Source organism: Cricetulus griseus, chromosome 2, assembly GCF_003668045.3.
Source record: "Cricetulus griseus strain 17A/GY chromosome 2, alternate assembly CriGri-PICRH-1.0, whole genome shotgun sequence".
NCBI classification, from domain to species: domain Eukaryota; kingdom Metazoa; phylum Chordata; class Mammalia; order Rodentia; family Cricetidae; genus Cricetulus; species Cricetulus griseus.
Window position 1 is genome coordinate 301632128 of NC_048595.1, and position 19040 is coordinate 301651167.

The 19040-nt window shown below is 40.1% G+C and overlaps 1 protein-coding gene across 1 annotated transcript in view; it reads right to left on the reverse strand.

Moving 5' to 3' along the window:
• The window catches only part of Adgrv1 (adhesion G protein-coupled receptor V1), a 509614-nt gene that overhangs the window by 76231 nt on the left and 414343 nt on the right, over positions 1 to 19040 (reverse strand). The window contains exon 85 of the mRNA XM_035440478.1: positions 15379 to 15536. Within this exon, the coding sequence (XP_035296369.1) occupies positions 15379 to 15536 (158 nt within the window). The remainder of the gene's footprint in view (positions 1 to 15378; positions 15537 to 19040) is intronic.

Sequence of the window (19040 nt, forward strand, 5' to 3'; positions counted from 1 at the left end):
TGCATTTCCCTGATGGCTAAGGATGTTGAGCACTTTCTTATGTGTCTTTCAGCCATTTTAGATTCCTCTATTGAAAATTCTCTACTTAGTTCTGTACCCCACTTTTTATTTGGATTATTTGGTGTTTTGGTGACTAGCTTCTTGATTTCTTTGTATATTTTGGAAATCAGCCCTCTGTCAGATGTGGGATTGGTGAATATCTGTTCCCATTCCGTGGGCTAATGTTTTGTCTTATTGACTGTGTCTTTTGCCTTACAGAAGCTTCTCAGTTTCAGGAGGTCCCATTTATGAATTGTTGATCTCAGTGTCTGTGCTACTGCTGTTATGTTCAGGAAGTGGTCCTCTGTACCAATTCATTCCAGGGTATTTCCCACTTTGTCTTTTAAGAGGTTCAGTGTGGCTAGGTTTATGTTGAGGTCTTTGATCCTTTTGGACTTAAGTTTTGTGCACAATGATAGGAATAGATATGGATCAGAAATGCACATTCTTGAGAGAAAAGTTTCATAAATCCTAGCTTGTTTTCTTCCCTTCTGTCCACTCTATGCTGTCATGCCACTACTCCTTTATCTCATCCCATTCCCCTTAAAAGACATTGATAATGGGACTTCCTAGTGGCATATGGCACACACTCCATAAACTTTTAAACAGGAATTGAGGGAGATCATAGTATATCTTAGGCGAAGGAAGCCAGAGTGACCATATTCATAGGGTAGGCCTACACCTAGCATCTTCAGACATAGATAGTTGATAGCTGTGGTTGTGTGAATGATGGCAAGGAAGGAGCTGTAAAGGTGATATACTGGAACAGAGAACAGAAGCCAATTTTAGTTATTTACTAGTATATTTTGCAGGCTTGAAGGAATGTGAGTCTATTCCCCAGGGTCTCAGGTTCTGCTGAGGACCTTACCATCAGGGCTTTGCTCATTGCAGACTTGGGACTTGCTAGGATGTTAAAGGAAAGCCCAGTGTCACTCCTGCTTTGAGTATGATTTATAAGGACTGAAAAAAAAATGGTGAAAACCTAGAATTATGATCTTGCCTTGCAAAAGCTATATATAATTTTCAATTTGCAGGCTGTAATTTTGAATCTAAGGAGAATAACCAAGTTATATGAGACATACCCACACTGACCTTGCAAAAACTGTTATTAGAGTAATTCTATTTGAACCATGTACTTCCAAGTTGCCAGATAATACTGTGCTATGTAGGGATGGAGTTGTCGGTTATGTCTGTGATTGTCAAGTAAAGGCAAAACACTCTGTTTTCTTCCTCTGAAGTATGTGAAGGGAAATTGTCATTTAGGTTCACAGCTGATATAGTAATTTTCTATGAATGTTTTGCCAAATGAAAGTGACAAAAGTTTTTAGACAGCAGAATTCTAAAACAAACAAGGAGCCAGCTGAGTAACCATTGAAGATTGGTTTAGCCCATTGATGTAACATCACCATTTATCAGAGTTAGAAGAGCTTGAAAGAGTTGAAGACTGGTTTGGCCTTGTTCTGTAACGTGAACATTTACTCAGTGTTAAAGAGCTTGAAATAGTCTAACCAGGCAGCAACTTCTCACACAGCTGTCAGAACATCAGAAATATATAACCTGTCTTTATTTTGAATCTAACTAGATGATCTTATAATGCTTAGAAATGAGTTAAATGTTAAACATTGATTGTACATCACAGAACAGTCATTAGGATAACAGGCTCAAACTCAATGCCAAAGTCTTGAGTTAAGTAACAAAGCACCCCATAAAAATTAACACTAATCATAAATTCTGTATGTTCAAAAATATCTTTGTGGGTTTTCAAAATGTCAGTTCTCAAACCTGTTTTCTAATAGAGCTTCAGATTGGATAAATACCAGTTTACCTAAAAACTTACTTGCTCCTTTAACTTTGTATCTTAGGCATCTTACTAGAAAGCACAGTTTTCAATTTTATTTATTTTTTAATTCCCTCTGCTTTATCACAGGGATCTGCCCACTTCTACCTGAGTGTTGGAATCAAAGGAGAGAACTAACACAGCCACACCTTGTTTCTTTGCAGTATGACTGATTATATTTCCCCTCCCATTTGGTACTAGATTACAGGGGAATTGTCTCTCCTTAGAAATAATGCTGCATTGCTCAAAAGGTTTGGGCGTGTTACTTTCTGTTGTTAAATAACTATGCCTGTAAATGCAGAAAATGAACAGCACACCCACACACAGAGCTGTCCTCGGGAATGTACAACTGACCACAGAGCCACGTTATATCAAGGCTTGCCATTGTCCAGTCGCACAACACACAGAGGTGGGACAGCGATCTTTATGTACATTCTTATTAGTAGTCTCAGGGAATAAAAAGAGAAACATTTGCTTTGAGAAAAAATATAGTCCCAAATTGAACCCCATGTATAGGATTTAATGGGATGGAAACCATTAAATAAAGCCAAATAAAGTCATAAATCACTGGGCATGGTGGTACATGCCTTTAATCCCAGCACTGGGGAGGCAGAGGCAGGCAGATCTCTTGAGTTTCCAGCCAAACTAGTCTATGCAGTGTGTGTTCCAGGACAGCCAGCCTGCAGAGTGAGATCCTATTTCAAAAACACAAAAACAAAAACTCGGAGAGGGAGAGATGGCTCAGTGGTTAAGAACACTGGCAGCTCCAGAGGATCCAGGTTTGATTCCTAGCGCCCATGATAGCTAACAACTATCTGGAATTCTCGTCCGGGCAGATCCAGTGCCGTCTTCTGGCTTGCACTGGTACCAGGCGTGCACATGGTGCAAAGACATACATGCAGGCAAAATGCTTACACACAAAACAAATAAAGCCAACCAACTTACTCAAACATAAACAAAAAGCACAACAGAAAGCCCTAATATTTGTTTTGACACTGTTTATCTATTGGTGAGTAGATGATTTGAACACAATGGCCTGCACCCAAAGATAGATTGTTAAACTTTTCAGAGTTCCTAGCTACCATCATATGGAAAGCAGAGGCAATCCCTGGAGAACATACACACTTTAGAGTGACTTCACAAGGAAGAACCATTAGCAGGGAGTGAGTAGGAAAGTGAAATATCACCAACACAAGGGAGATGGCTTTTCTGAAGAGGGGTGGCTTGAGGGGTGTCTATGGTTCCTGACTTAAGCCAGAGAGATTAAGGATAAGCAGCTGAGGGAGAAGCTGCTGGGTTTGGTGTGCAAAGGCATGGGTGATGAATGAGTCACGATTATGGTGTAGCAGTCAACAGAAGATGATGAGTACAAACTGCTGCAGGAACTTGCTGGTGAGGGAAGGGGAGAGGCAGGGCAGGAACTTGATAAGGCAGCAATGTTATGAGTAAGCTCTCCTAGGTAGTGTGGAGCGATGCACGTCCTCAGATTGTGGGTAAGGCCCAGAGGACTGAGATTTAAACTGTAAGACAGCTGTGGAAAATTCAGCAGAAACTAGTTCCAAGAGAAGGAAAAACAGATGGAAGATGCAGATGGGAGGACTGGCTCTCCCAAGAAGCAGCTACTTAGGTAAGAAGGGAGGGGCAGTGTGAGTAGGAGACGACAAACGATGATGAGCAGATGAAGTAAGGAAAACCGAGGATGGTAGCACCATGCAGTTTTCATTTCTTTTATGGACAGAAGGCATCAAATGCAACACTTAAAGGCAGCTGCTTCTGGTTCAAAGATTACTGGGGAACCAATTAACATAGTCCAAAGATTTCGGGGAAGCTGATATGGCCCAGTTAAGGTTCCTTAGAATAAATTAGCATCCATTACAGACTACCACTAATTGGCTGACAATTAATTTCTGTATTACTTTATCTTTTATTATTTTTATTAAATTACTTTATTCTTTATTGGAACTCTGTATTATTGTCACTTAATTAACTTATTATTACTACTTAAATAACTATGTCTGCAAATGCAGAAAATGAATATCACACCCACATATATATCCATCCTCAGGAATATAAAACTGACCACAGACCATATAGCATATGCTATATAAAGGGTGGCCATTGTCCATTAAACATGGTGCTACATGCCTTTCATCACAGTGATCACAGCACTGGGGAGGCAGAGACACAGGTAGATCTCTATGAGTTCCTTGCCAAAATAAAGAGGAATAAAGAGTACCCTGTGGCCTAGACTAGACTGGTGATTGGCAGATACTTAAAGAAGAAGGCAAGTTGGTGAGAAGAATCAAAGGATCAAATGTAAACATCCTTGAAATCTCCAACTTCAATGGATTCTCAGAGCACAGCATAAGGTGCAGAGAAAACAGGGTCACTGGGCAGATCAAGGGCAAATGGCAATAAGCAGCAGGAAAGATGGAGAGGCTGTGATGAGTGAGATGTGAACGGAAAGATGGTGGTTAGGATGCAGGGTGATCAGGAAAGCAGGCACCTGCCACTATGTGGAGGGGGAAAGGTGGTAGCAACTGGATGGATCTGAGAACAGGGCATCTGAAGGCAGAGCTGCAGTGCCCTGGAATGTTAGAAGAGAAGACATTTTCAGCTTCCTGTTAAATGGAAATGCGTGGTCTTTGCAGCCTTGTGGGGGAAGGGGCCACTGCATCTCCTATTCCCTTTAAGCTAAGGCTTACAAAAGAGTGTGCTGCCTTCAGTGAAGTTCACACTTCACCAATGGTAGAGTGTGCTTTTCTTCAAGAAACAATGGGCTTCAAATATGCTGTTTCCCTATCTTATTTTGAGTATTACAATGTGTAAACTAGTAAGCATGACTTAGAGCACAGCCATTGTGCCCCAATATGATCCAATTGCTCATGCCCAGGTGATTTATCCCCAGTTTCTACTTTTGTAGTAATAACAACCCTATTTTTCTTTATTCCTAGATCTGTTCTTCAATATTTTAGTAATCAATTTAAAGTCTACCCACACAATCCATCATTTCAAGGCCTATTTCTATAAAGAGCAATGTAAACATTGAGTCATGAGTAGGAAGGATTTGAAATAGTAAGAATGGCAATAAAAAGTACATGGAAAATGTTACAATGGAATCGGCAACTAAGAACCTGGCAGAGCTGTGATTAACAGACTACAGTGGAGAAGCCAGCTGAGGTGCTCACCACCGTGTCAGAATACAAACTCTCCAGGAGAAAACAGGCTCAAAAATCTGGTATTTTACTGTCTAGTTGAGTTTTATATATATTCATTGGCAATAGTGTAGATTCTAATTCTGGAGAGACATATTTTAAAAATGAGGAACTGTCTTTTCCTTAGCCAGGAATTAAATGGAAGACTGCCTTCATCCATTCAAAACTGCTTCCAGATCAAAGCAATAAACAGGAATAATTGTTTTGTAGAGTTTTCAGAAGATTAGAAAGCAATGACTCATTGGTAACTTTTGAAAGATAAGAGGAGTAAATCCTTCTAAAAAGTGGAGTACGCCACCAGGAAAACTGAAATTGAAATTTCTTATTGAATTGGAGATGAGCAAGGGGGAAATACATGGAAATCAGTAAGTACATTATGAATGTACTTACTGGGAATGTTTCATTGCTTCTCTAGTCAAACGTGATGTAGCATGATGAGGGTACAACCATGTCAGTAAGAGGTGGCATGCACATTAAGAATCATCTTCAGCCACAAAAGTACTTGATAGTCACAGATACTGGTTTCAATTGTGTACCACATAGACTATATATTCCATTAATCCTTTACCAAAGCCCCATAAAGGTGGAGAGCAAGATATAAATCCATTCCAGGACTGGTGATATGGCTCAGCAGGTATAGGTGCTTCTGCTCACACTTGACAATCTGTTTGATACCCAGGTCTTATAAAATGAGAGGAGAGAACAAATTCCCAAGGGTTGTTCTCTGACCTCCATGACACACTATGATCTAGGTACATGTATAATACCTCTGCCCCACTAAAAATAATAGTTACAGTTCCACTCTCTATTCTCTCTGAAATCACCATAGGTAAACTCAGATAGCAATAGTGAGCTTAGTGGTATTAAATCCAGACATACTAGATACTATACTGCATGTAGGTAGCAGTAAGGCTGTAAGAATGGCTCAAGTGTGTGAAGTTCATTGAGAATATAATAGGGTTTTCCTTTAAAGTCCCAGGATTGCCACCATTAGATTATTTTAATGGCAAAGTCAATTTGCATATTAGAATGCTTCAGCACAGAATAGAGACAAATAAGAATCAAGAACACCAGTCTCAGTGGTAAGAGTCTGCATTATGAGATGATGGGTGATGTGATCCAGGTGTCATGGGTGCAATGTGTCTTCTAGCCCTCAAGTTCACATGTAGCAAGCCTAACTCCCAAGATAGTGGTAACCTAGAGCTGGGTCTTCAGGAAGGAACTATCATGTAGTCAGTGGAGCTCTCACAATGAGGATAATGCCTTAGAAAGAGAGATACAGGAGGAATTTCTTTTTCTCTTCTGTGAGTGCATAGCAAGACCATAGTAGGAGGATGATCCTAGGCATCCAAATCAGCTGGCACTTTCATCGTGGACTTTCTGGCCCCTGTGACTGTGAGAACAAATGCCTCTTCCTTACATTTAAAGCCCATGATATCCTGCATGGCAGCCAGAGCTGCCCAGTCCTCCAGGCATAGTCATGGGGAAAGAAAGGGAAGGGGATATCTGAGACTTATGGAAAGTAGGTTAAAGAAAGGATCTCCTGGTGTTATGCCAATTACATACTGAATGATATTAAACTAATTTAAAAAAAGAACGAATTTCAAGCTCTTAGTATAGTCTAGGAAGCTTATTAAACACTAAGATGCTGGCATTTTATCAATCAAACAATCCCATAAAATAGACCTGTAGCATACATAGCAGCTGTGTCAACTAGGAGAATACTGAGAAAAACTGGGTATTTCAAAGGGAGAGGTTTTGGTTAGAAATAAAAAATAAAGTAGCTCCAGCCAAGCGCCCTTCAAGGTCTTTCAGGGGAGAAGAATAGAATAGCTATCTTTATTGACATCTTTTAAAATTAAGATTTACAGATTGGGATTATCAGTGAAGGTTTTGATAACAAAATGCAAAGGGGTCAGAGTGGGTTGTGACAGCCATTGTGGCTTGGCAGAGTGTGCACATCACCCGTGGTTCTCATCCCAACTCCATGATTTAACACTGTTTTCTCTATAGGACTTTCCCCAGTCTTGCATTGCCTGGATTTTCTTGTCTGACTATAGAAAAAACAGTATTTCTTTCATGGGATTCGTGTAAAGTCTGAGATGAAAGCTTCCTCTATGCATAACTTCTCAGCACATTGCCTGGCAGACAATGAATCTTAATGGTAGTGGAGATAATGATAATGATGACCATGAACTAGACAAGGAATTCAGAATCTCATACCTGCCACTTATAGGTAGGCACAATCCATCAACTATTACATGCTTTGTGAAATCTGCTGAAGTAGAATATATGCTTGTTTGGTTATCTGAGAGGGGAGCGACCTTTGTCAGTCATCAGTGAGTAAGTGACAGTGGGTAAGAGATAAAGACACAAAGATGCCCTGCGGTAAAGATATTCAGGAGCAAGCTGAGTGGGTTGGGAGTGGGGAGTGGATCTGGAAAGAGATGGGGGAGGACTAAACACTTCCTGGAAATCTCTCAAAACACTAATAAAAAATCGTTTAATTGGTTAATAAAAGGATATTCAGGAACTGTGAATTCTAAAAAGACCTAGCCTCCTAACCCCTCTATTCTTTGGGTACATGTAAAAATAGAGGTTTGGGCAGAATTTTAAATGTCCAACTCTTTTATTTTTGTAAGCATAGGGAATTCCTGAGGCTATCATTCTAAGAGGCTTTGCTTGTTTGTTTATGGTGCTGGGGATTAAACCTAGGGACTGTAATAGCAAGAACACTAAAGAACAGGTATACCCCAACCCTGGTCTAGCAGTCTTTAGTGGTTAATATCAAATTCCAAGTGCGAAACCAAATACAACAAAACAAACAACAACAACAAACAAAAACAAACAAACAAAAAACAAGGAAGCACTAGCTGCACATCATATTTTGGGGTCAAAGATTTCTGGTTTGAATCTTTGAAGGCTGAGGTCATGGAGGAGGAGCATCTATAATGTTTCCTGGAACATTTGGGATTTTCCCCACCAACTACTATCAAACTGTGGGAAGGCCAAGCCGCCCTTGCAAAGACTCTAGAGAACAGACGTTCATTGTATAGAGAAGAGCTCTGGGGTTTTCCATAGGTCTCCAGGCATTGTGTTTTCGTTTTCTTTTTAGCAGTAAAAAGGGAAGGAGACTGCAAATAAGCATTTGCTGCTAAGGCCATGAAAGCCTGTTGAGTTGGTCACTCTGGATTCTAGGCAATCACACAGGTGCTGTTCTAGGTAAAGGTACTCTCTTCACTTTAGTGTAAGCCATACCCACTTAGGTTTAAAAAGAAAATCAGATGGTAGTTTTGAAATTTTACTTAAAAACCATGAATGTTTCTGCAAGCAAAAGTTAAAATGGCAGCAATACATAATTTTGAAATGAGAAACATGAGGCTTCTTGATCTAAATGTTCCAACTATTTGTAACAAATCCACACAAAACTAAGTCATTTAAAGTCAAGTTATTTGCCACATTCCTGCATCTGCCCTTGGCATGTTTTCTGTTCTATGTGGCTGGGCCCTACAAGATGGCTTCTTCACACATATCCAGACCAAGGCTTAGATGTCCCAAAAAACCTTAATTTGTCTGAACATCTCTCTTTACATGTCAGTTCTCCATTGGCTAGCTTGGTCTCTCTACCAGTGTGGTTGTCTCAGGATAAGTGAGCATACATGGTGGCTGGTTTCCAAGGTAAAGACAGAACTGTTAGTCTTCTGACAAGATAGACCCATTGTGTGGCAGCATCACTTCTGTGAGACTGGTGTAAACAAGACCAAAGCCAACCCATATTTATGGAGGGGAAGAAAAATACCCCTTAATGTGAAAGGAGCACCCATATCCAAAAGGAGGGAAGCAAGTATCAGCCATCTTGGAGATGACAACATGGAAAGTGTCTGGTTTACCAGGAGAAATTTCTTTACTCTCTTATTCTTTTAGATTTCAGTGAGTTTCTTGGAACTCTATTCAAGTTTTTTTTTTTTTTAATATTAGTAATAAAAAAGTCACTTAACTTTAAGATGTGATAAAGTGTTTTACATTCATCAAAAGTTTTCAATGATTTCCATCACAGTAAAGGAAGTTTATCTTAATTATTATTGTTTACTCAGGGGATAAAGAGAATTAGCCTTATGAGGGCTGGTAGTATTCTGCCACAATGATGCTCCCACTCAAGAAACTGGCCATTACCCTACCAGGGACTTCTAAAATAGTTCAGAGTCTAATTGTGCGTGGCTAGTGGGTGTAGCCTCTGAGGACAGACCATATCAGGTATGTTCAAGCAGCTGTAACCTTAGACGCAAGCCCTTGTCCAATTTTGTATATATAGTAGAACGTTTCTGGATATTTTATAACAAAAGGACTTGTAATCACCTACTTCCTCTTTTCATTCCAGCTAATTTTCTCTCTCTGCTCCATGAATCTTTCATCACATAAGAACTGGCTGATGAATCAGAAAGGAGTCATCTATTACTAAAATAAGTCTGAAAGGAAAAACCAGTTTATCATTGCCCGAGATCAAAACCAAACCTGAAAATTACAGGCTTCGTTTGAAATGCTGTTTGAGACACTGAAATTCGGTTCAGTATACATTTATGACTCATTCTTGCAGCACATATACCTGACTGAGGGGAGAAGGAAGCTAGTGAGTCTCACAGAGAACCACTGACCTTCCAGAGTCAGTTTGCACAGATCAACTACAGGGCCAGGCTGTTAGGCGGTTCCAGGCCAGTTCAGCAGGAAAAGTATAGCAGATGGCTATCTGCAGTTCCCAGGGCATTTCACTTCCTGACAGCTCTCCTCACCACCTTTCCTTTATATTTCACTAAATTTACTTGAATGCAGCTTGAAATTAAGGGACGTCAGAAGCAAAAAAAGTTACCCAAAGTGTGAGACGTGAGAAACTGATACACAATGATACTACATCCAGTAAGGACAAATACATGTTGTTGGGGAAGTTGTTCCTTTTGTCAGGCATACATATTCTGTGAAGGAGTATCAGAAAACAATTCTACAGACGGTGGAAGACCGAAGGCCAAATGAAATGATGTAACGCCTTCAGTTATTCAAAAACGTCTGACGCTGGCATTAACTAGATAATGCAGGGGGAATGTAATTAAACTCTTAGTTGTCTGGGTTACTTTAGGAGGCAGAACTGTCTTTGCATGTTTAGAACTGTAGCAGACTGTGCTGGGAAGAGTGATTAGAAATCACTCCATCTCTGGCATGCAGTGTACAGGAGGGTATGAAAGGCACCAGCTGCTTAGACAAAGAGGAAGGGGTGTCAGGTTTTGTGCTATCTTTGAGACTTAGGTTTTCAGCAAGTAGCAGGTTTACTCACAACATAGGCTCCCAAGTCCTGAGTAGGACTTATTTACTTAGGGCAAGAGTACAGAATATCAGAAGTAAAGAAAAGTTGTTCACAATCCAAGTCTCCAAAATATAGATACAGGCATGTTCAAAATGTTGTTAGTATTTTGATAATGATTCTCAGTTAAGCCCTTATAAATAGATTGATCTCATGTGTATTTATTTATACCAAGCCCATAAAATTCTGAAGCTTTATCTTTTCAGGTTGTACCACTTGTGGTTCCTCTATTCCTTTCTTCTGTTGGTGGATGTATCATGTCTTTTTGGCTTGTTTTTGTTTGTTTGTTTTGTTTTTTGTTTTCTCTTTTTCTGTATGCTTCCTTTGTGATTCTGGAACTTTCCTTTAGGATATCTTGTTACATGAAGCCATTAGAGTCTGTTAAAGGATCTCAAGAATATTGAGGTAAACTCTGAACACAGCAGAGAAGAGACAACTCATGAATAGACTACTGTGGGATTTCAATCCATTTAGCAAATGACAGTTTTTTTGCATATTATAATATAAAGCATGTTACAGGTATACCACACAATCCTATAGGACAAGTGGTTGTAGAAAGATCTAAATTTCCCTAACAGTGAAATGGATCTGTTGTTGCCTCCCCTAAATAGTCCTGTGACTCTCAGAACCATCAGAGAGTATTTTGCTGTCTTGTTCTTTAATTTTCCATGTTGACATTATGGCTATATGGGCATTGAGTCTAACTCTGAAGATCTTGGCCCTGGTATTTAATGAGATGTGATTGTCTTCTTGGGTTGACATATTGCTTTAAGTCAAAGCTGAGGCTGCCGAAGCAGCTTTCCTAGGCTTCTGTCATGAATGATCCATTATCAGCATCTTCCCTACATGGTTAGAATCTTATAGGTTTTACTACTTTACTACTAGAGCAGATGAGAGTTTGCATCCACATATTTTTGATTTCAGGAAATACTAGGGTTTTGGCTCAGATGACCAATTTATGCGTCTGCTCTATTCTGATCCACAGAAATATATTCATATTATTTTAATACTGTTTTGTTTATCGTTATCTTTAGCTACAATCTATATTGAGTAAAGTAGTAAGGTAAAACACTAATTTACGGTACCACTTTAATTGGATATTTTATAGGTCAGCACAATCCAATTTTAACAAGAAGATTCGAGAAATATATTAAATGTTCCTGATTAGAGTAGGAAAAAAAACTTGTTTTGTTTTGTTTTTTTTTGATTTGCAGTATATGGGGCACATTAAGTGGAGTAACTGTGGATTTCAAATGCACTGTGAAAGAGTAAAACCAAACATAGTTCTGAGACACACAGAAGGCAAGGACAGGGAAAAAAGAGTTCTAGTTATAGACTATTCTTAATGGAATATAGACGAACAGACCAACAAGATAAATCATTTTAATTCCACTTTTGATGATGCAGAAGTGGCTATTCTTGTGATATATTTAATAAGATACCCACTTATAGGATTTATAATACCTTAATAATTATTCATTTATTCAATTATTTACAGAGAAATCAGGCACTAGGGAAATGTCTGTAGATCTACAAAGATGACACCAGATAACAATCTAAGCAACAGAGGAGAGGCTACCTTAAATGCCCTCCCCTGATAATGAGGTTGATGACTGAGTTATATGCCACCCAATAGCCCTCATTCAGAAGCTGGTGGAAGTAGAAGCAGACACCCACAACTAATCACTGAATTGAACTGGAATCCAGTTGCAGAGAAGGACAAGTGAAGAGCAAAGGGGTCCAGCCCAGGCTGGTGAAACCCACAGAAACAGCTGACCTGGACATCGGGGAACTCTTGCTCCCCAGACTGATAGCTGGGATACCAGCATGGGACTGATCCAGACCCCAGGAACATGGGTTTCAGTGAGGAAACCTCGGAAATCTATGGGACCTCCTGTAGTAGTTCAGTACTTATCCCTAGCATAGGTGTGGACTTTGGGAGCCCATTCCACATAGAGGAATACTCCCTGAGCCAAGACACACGGGGGTGGGCCTAGGCCCTATCAGAAAGGATACGATAGAGTCTGATGACACCCTATGAAAGGCCTCACCATCCAGGGGGAGCAGAAAGGATATGTGATAGGTAGGGTTTTAGTTGGGGGGGGCATGGTAGGGGAGGATGGGAGGGAGAGGGAACTGGGATTGACATGTAAAACAATCTTGTTTCTAATTCAAATAAAAAAATCTGAAAAAAAAAAAAAGAATATCAACCATGTTCTTGCTTATCCAATCAGTACTCTGAAAGGCACCGGGGATACATAAATGAATCTGGACTATTCCTTGTTCTTAAGTAATGATTTATATAAAGTTAACCACACAAAGCTAAACAAACCACAGACACATTCTATAACAAGGGCTGTAGTTACTACACAAATGAGGACAATCAAGGCACAGGGAAAGCGTGATTCCCATTGGCAGTGATGCTGCAAAGAGGTGGTCACAGAGTTTCACAGATAAAGTGTGATGGTAAAGGAATTCAGGCTTTCTAGAAGGGAATGGGGTGAGACTAAGAGAAACACCACTTTAAACTGGATTTGGCCTTATTTTAGGAGTTAGTGAAGATTCTGGGAATGTGATAAACCATGGTCTACCTCTTTATCTCATTCATTCAGAAGTCCCCATCGCCTTTAGCAGGGTTCCTTACAGGGCAAAAAAAAAAAAAAAAACAAAAACAAAAACAAAAACAAAACAAAACAAAACAAAAAAAGCTGTATCTCACAATTTTACGAAAAAGTAAGTAGGTTGGCATGGTCAGGATGTAGGACGGACAGTACCCATTTATGGGTGAGCAATGGACTATGGGGACTCTTGTAGACTCCAAAGACAGGACTTTTGTTCTGGGCACTGAGAAAACTCAACCTCAAAGATGGAAAGAGAAGATATTTGCTTCATAGTTGTGAAGTACAGGTACCCGAGTATTAAAATGCAGAAATAAAAAATGAGACTATATTAAGAAAAATTGATAAGGAAGATGAAAAGAACCAAGGCACGAGGCAGTAACTATTTAGACTGGATTATCATTAGAAGAGGGGAATCAGGAGCCTGGAGGTGATGGCGCACGCCTGTAATCTCAGCACTCAGGAGGCAGAGGCAGGTGGAGCTCCGTGAATTTGAGTCTGCTCTCCAAAGCAAGTTCCTGAACAGCCAGAGCTGTTACACAGAGAAACCCTGTCTCAAAGACCAAAAGCAAACAAAGAAACAAGAATAGTAGGGTAATCAGAAAGCCATCCATGTTTGGCTTTAGAAAGGCTATATAAAGCCATGCTTTTGTTACTATTTCCTTGTAGAGTGGATTCCCTAGGTGAGATACAGCTGTGGTGGTACATTTACCATCATGTTCAGTGTGCGAGGGATCTGCATTCCACCACCAGAGCATGGCCTTGGTGATAGGACAAAGCTAAGAAGTACAGGACAGGTCTTTAAAGGGTGAGCTGGCTCTGTTAGGGATTCATATTATTACCATGGATAAAACAGACTGATACACGGGCATGTTTTGTTTTCTTTAGAGACAGGGTCCCTACATAGCCCTGGCTAGCCTCGAACTCACTTTGTAGACTAGGAGGGCCTTGAACTCAAAGAGATCTACCTACCTCTGCCTCTCAAGTGCTGCGATTAAAGCCACAGGCCACCACACCTAACAACACTTGCACTTTTACATTGTGACTAAACAGAAGACAGTTGATTAAAAAAACAAAACAAGAACCTCTTTTCCCCCTCTAAAATATAATGGGTATTTTACTACAATGAATCACAAGTTAAGTGAAAACATTCCAGGAACTCAGAAAAAGTAGGGCTTCTACATCAAACATTACTTTTGTATTGATAAATTTAAGGTCACTCATGACTACAAATACTTCTCTATACACATTATCATGGTAAATGAGAGATGGGAGAAGAGCTGGCAAGATACCAGATGCTACAGTTCTCATGAATAAACACACGAGAGTGCTCTTCTTAGTAGTTCATAAACTAGGTTTTTGCACTCTGATACAGGTTAGGGGCTAGAAAGCTATCTCTTGTCTCAAATCTCTTAAGTGACAATAGCTACAGAACCCTTGATAATGTGTCACACATAATTTCAGGGGCCTCCTGTATGGTATCCTGCTTAAATTCTGACAAGTGTTTAAATTGGGATTAATTACTCCAAGATGGCTACACATTTGACATTAGATTTTTCAGAAGCTTAGGAAAGATCACTGACCCAAGAGATGTCCCTTCCAGTTCAAAAGTCTCCCCTCAATCTGTTGGGGTACCTCCTGCCCCAGTTCTATCTGTAAGTGTGTGGTTACTGTTCCTAGTTAAGGAAATTCCTAGGGAACTATTCTAAGGACAAGAAAAAGAGAACCCAATCGTAAATCCTGTGCTGAGCAAGACTCAAAGGGAAAAAATGAGCCACACTAGAAGCCAATGTGCGCTGGAAAGAGTTGCACTCTTAAGTAACAGACATGTGTAGCCACTTAGGAGGCTGTTTGATTACACATGTTTTTAAGCGCCTGTCAACATGATCAGAAAGCCGGCCACATGCAAAATCCCATGCTCATGAGTACCATGGAGGCTGGCCTGACTCTGAAGTCTCAGGACCGGCAGGAAGTGAAATGACTTCACAGGTTGAATGCAGGTTGTTATTGCCTAACTTGGGGAAAGCCTGAGAAGCGATTCCCGAAGCCAGTGACTCACTGGCCTGGATGGTGACACCTTAAGGGAAACTGGAAACAGCAATAAAACCAACAGGATGAGAGCTGCCAGGAAGAAGCAAGCACTAGACACCAGAGCTTAGTGTAACTCAAGGCTTCAGTGCTGAGAGCTGCACCTAATTTCAACTTTCTCTTTCATTTAAAAACAAAACAACAAGAAGCCCAGAAGACAAAAAACTCCATGGCATTTCCCCTCCTTGAGGAGTTCCCAATTCTCAAATGCAAAAATAGTTGTTTCCTAACCTGCTGCGTTTGTTCGTCCTCTGAAGATGTCGTCATAACCTTTCCACTGTGGCTTTAGCTGATAGGCATGAATGAACACCACAAATACCACCACGAGGCACATGAGAGGGATGAGAGCAGCCGTGAACAGAGCAGCATAGATGTTTGGAATGAAGCATCTGGAAGAGAGGAAGCAAGCAGTAACTCAGACAAGACCAAGATACATATTCATACTTCATCCTCTCGTCGCTTTGCACTTGCTCTTTGAATGTAGATGCTGTAGAAAGTAAACTTTGTCTTAACAAAGTAAAGCAGTTGTAGAGCAGAGGACACATCACTGAGGAGGTTCTCTGGTGAGTTCATCTCTTGGGAAAATTAGAAAGTTTTCAAATGAGTTTGCCAAATGAATGTGACATTTGCATCCTGTATATTTAACAGATCTGGAGTGTATGTGTGTCATTTTAAAGGATGTGTGGGAAGGCATAGATAAATAGATAGCATCTGTGTACCTGGACTTCAGAAGTAGAGTGCTACTGAAGTCTATCACTACATTTTCAATAACAGTCTTTAGAATATTCAGCCTTTCTATGCCTTAATTTATCTTTAAAATAAAAATTACAATAGGATCCACAATAGAAGTCAGTTATGAAAATTAACTGAGTTGGTTTGTTACACAACTAGAAAAAGATTTCTTCAACCACTTTTCCTAGACTTAGGAAACATTTATCTTGCTTTCCCTAGCTCCATCTTCCTGAGGAGCATGCTGGGATATGAGGCCTGGAGGTGGGGAGGTGGCTCAGGTGGCAAAGTGCTTTCTATGAATGCATGAAGACCTGTCTTTGATCCTCAGCACACAAATAAAGGCTATGTATGGTGGCATGTGCTTATAATCCCAGTTCTGGAGAGAAGGAGACAGGCAGATCTCTAGGGCTTTTTGGCCAGCCAGCCTAGCCTAAACAACAAGCTGCAAGTCAATAGGAGCCCCTGTCTCAAAAGGGAGATGGCCTTGAAGAACACTCAGGATGGCCACTGGTTTTCACATATGCACACTCACACACGACTTCCCACAAATCTGAGGGCTCTCTACCCTGGCATTGATACTATCTTGGTTTTAGACAGTTTTGTCATTTCTCAGTTGTACTTGTGCCACAGTTTCCTGTGAGATGAAAACCTTTCATCTTAGAGGAAAATGTCTTAAGACATTAAGAATGTGTCTCTTTTATTTTTCCCAACTTCCTTTGTTTTTTGATGCATAACAATTTGTAACTGTGTGTTATATTATAGCCATAGTAAACTCTGAAGAAAAGTCAAGGAAAAATACATTTAGAAGGAAATCTCAAAATACAAAATCTGGAGATAGTTGGCTAAACACTCATTCTTACAACCGGAGAAAAGAGTGTCTCTATCAAAACTTTAAATGAAGAGGCTGGGGAGGTGGTTCAGCAGTTGGAAGGATGTACCTTGCTTATAGAAGATCCAAGTTTGGTCACCAGAATCCTCACTGGGCTGCCTGCAACCACCTGTAACACTAGCTCAAGAGGATATAATGTCCTCTTTTGATATGTTTAGACACCTATACTGTTTGTTGTTGTTGTTGTTGCTGCTTGTTTTTTTTTAACAACTTGACACTAGCAATAGTTATTTGAGAAGAGGAACTTGAAATGAGAAAATGCCTCTGCATCAGAATGTTTAGCCCTTCTATGCCTTCATTTATCATCTTTAAAATAAAAATTACAATGGGAACCACTATAGAAGTCAGTTATGAAAATTAACTGAATTAGTTTATCACACACTATTTGCCCATCATAGGCAAGTATGTGGGGCATTTTCTTGGTTAATGACTAATATGGATTGTGCCACCCCTTCGGGAGGTTGTTCCTGGGTTGTTGAAGAAAGCTGCCACACAAGCCCTGGGAGCAAGTCAGTGAACTCATTCTTCCATGGTCTCTGCTCCAGTTCCTGCATCTAGGTTCTTGCCTTGATTTCTTTCCTGAGTTCCATTCGTGAAGGGATGTAGTCCATAAGTGAAATAAACCCTTTACTCCCCAAGTTGCTTTGGCTCTTGGTATTTTATCACAGAAATAGAAGTCAAACTAAAATACCCTCCCCCCACAATACAGACACACATACACATACATAATAAAAAATAAAAATATATCTTTAAAATAAATAATAATAGAGTTTAAACTAAGCTACATTGTTAAGGGCCTTACTCAAGTGAGGCAAGTGCGTGTTTTTGCTGAAGGGAGTTGGATACTGTGCCAACTGGACATGAGTGTGCAAAGGGAATGGTCTGGAAGTACTGCAGACCTCAGGTAGAGTGGACAGCAGGAAGAGTTGCTAATCATGTCCTTAAAAGTCTCAGCCCACAGTGACTGTGTGGTGGGTACTGTCAGAGGCCACCATTCATGACAGGTCATGTGTGACCCAATTCTGAAGACACAGAAAGGGAAAGCTTTAGGATCATGTGCTTGTTTGACCAGCTATCTGAATGAACCATCATAACAGAGTCACACGAGGAAGGAAACCAGCAAAGTAAATGTCTCAGAGCAGTGGTACTTGCTCAAGTCATTTCTCCTCCTGGGAAGGGCTATAGACACTCCCAGTGACCTCTGGCCTTCTGGTCCACTTTGCCTGTGGACCAATGAAGTAAGATGTTCGCTGCTATCTAGGGATCATTTTTAAGGATTAAGAAATTCTTATGAATCAGTACTTATCCCTAGCATAGGTGTGGACTTTGGGAGCCCATTCCACATAGAGGGATACTCCCTGAGCCAAGACACACGGGAGTGGGCCTAGTCCCTATTCCAAAGGATATCACAGACTCTGATGACCCCCTATGGAAGGGCTCACCCTCCCTGGGGAGCAGAAAGGATATGTGATAAGTAGGGTGTTAGTTGGGGGGGGTAGCAGTGGAGGAGGGGAGGGAGGGGGAACTGGGATTGACATGTAAAACAATCTTGTTTCTAATTCAACTAAAAAATCTGCAAAAAAAAAGAGAAATTCTTATGAAATTCTGCAAAATCAGAGCTAAGCCTGTCTGTTCACTGCTACAGGGGAGAGTGGGTGTTGGACTACATTCCCTATCTACCAATGGCATCACATTCTGTAGGATATATGCCTAGCTCAAACCACAATAGATTCAATAATTATTCCTAAGTTCATCTGTGATGACATTTCTCAAGTAAAATAATAAGGCAATGAAACCCATGTTTATGGTGTCTTTCATCAGTATATGAATTCTACATCTGTGATAATATCGTTCAATTGAAAGCCAGTTGCTAGTTGTTGGAAGCCCATGTTAAAAAAAAAAAAAAACCCAAAAGACAACAAAACCCTGTTTTTTAGTATGGAAATGTGTTCAATATCAAACCATTAATGTTTGCTTGTTTTATTTAATCATTGGTCTTTGGCCTAGATGAAATAGGTGTGACTGCATAAAACAAGGTGCAAAGGATATTGGCTTTGTGTCATCCAAATGAAATTCATCATTCTGACCTCCTCTTGTGAATGCAGTGTGTTCTGAAACATATCTTAAGATGTTTCTTGTTTACATCCATTTAGTGGTTTATGAGTAAGGCCCTTAACGATGTCAGCTTACTTTAAACTATTATTATTTATTTTAAAGATTTACTTTTATTTTTAATTATGTATGTGTATGGACTAGGGAGTCCAGCAATACT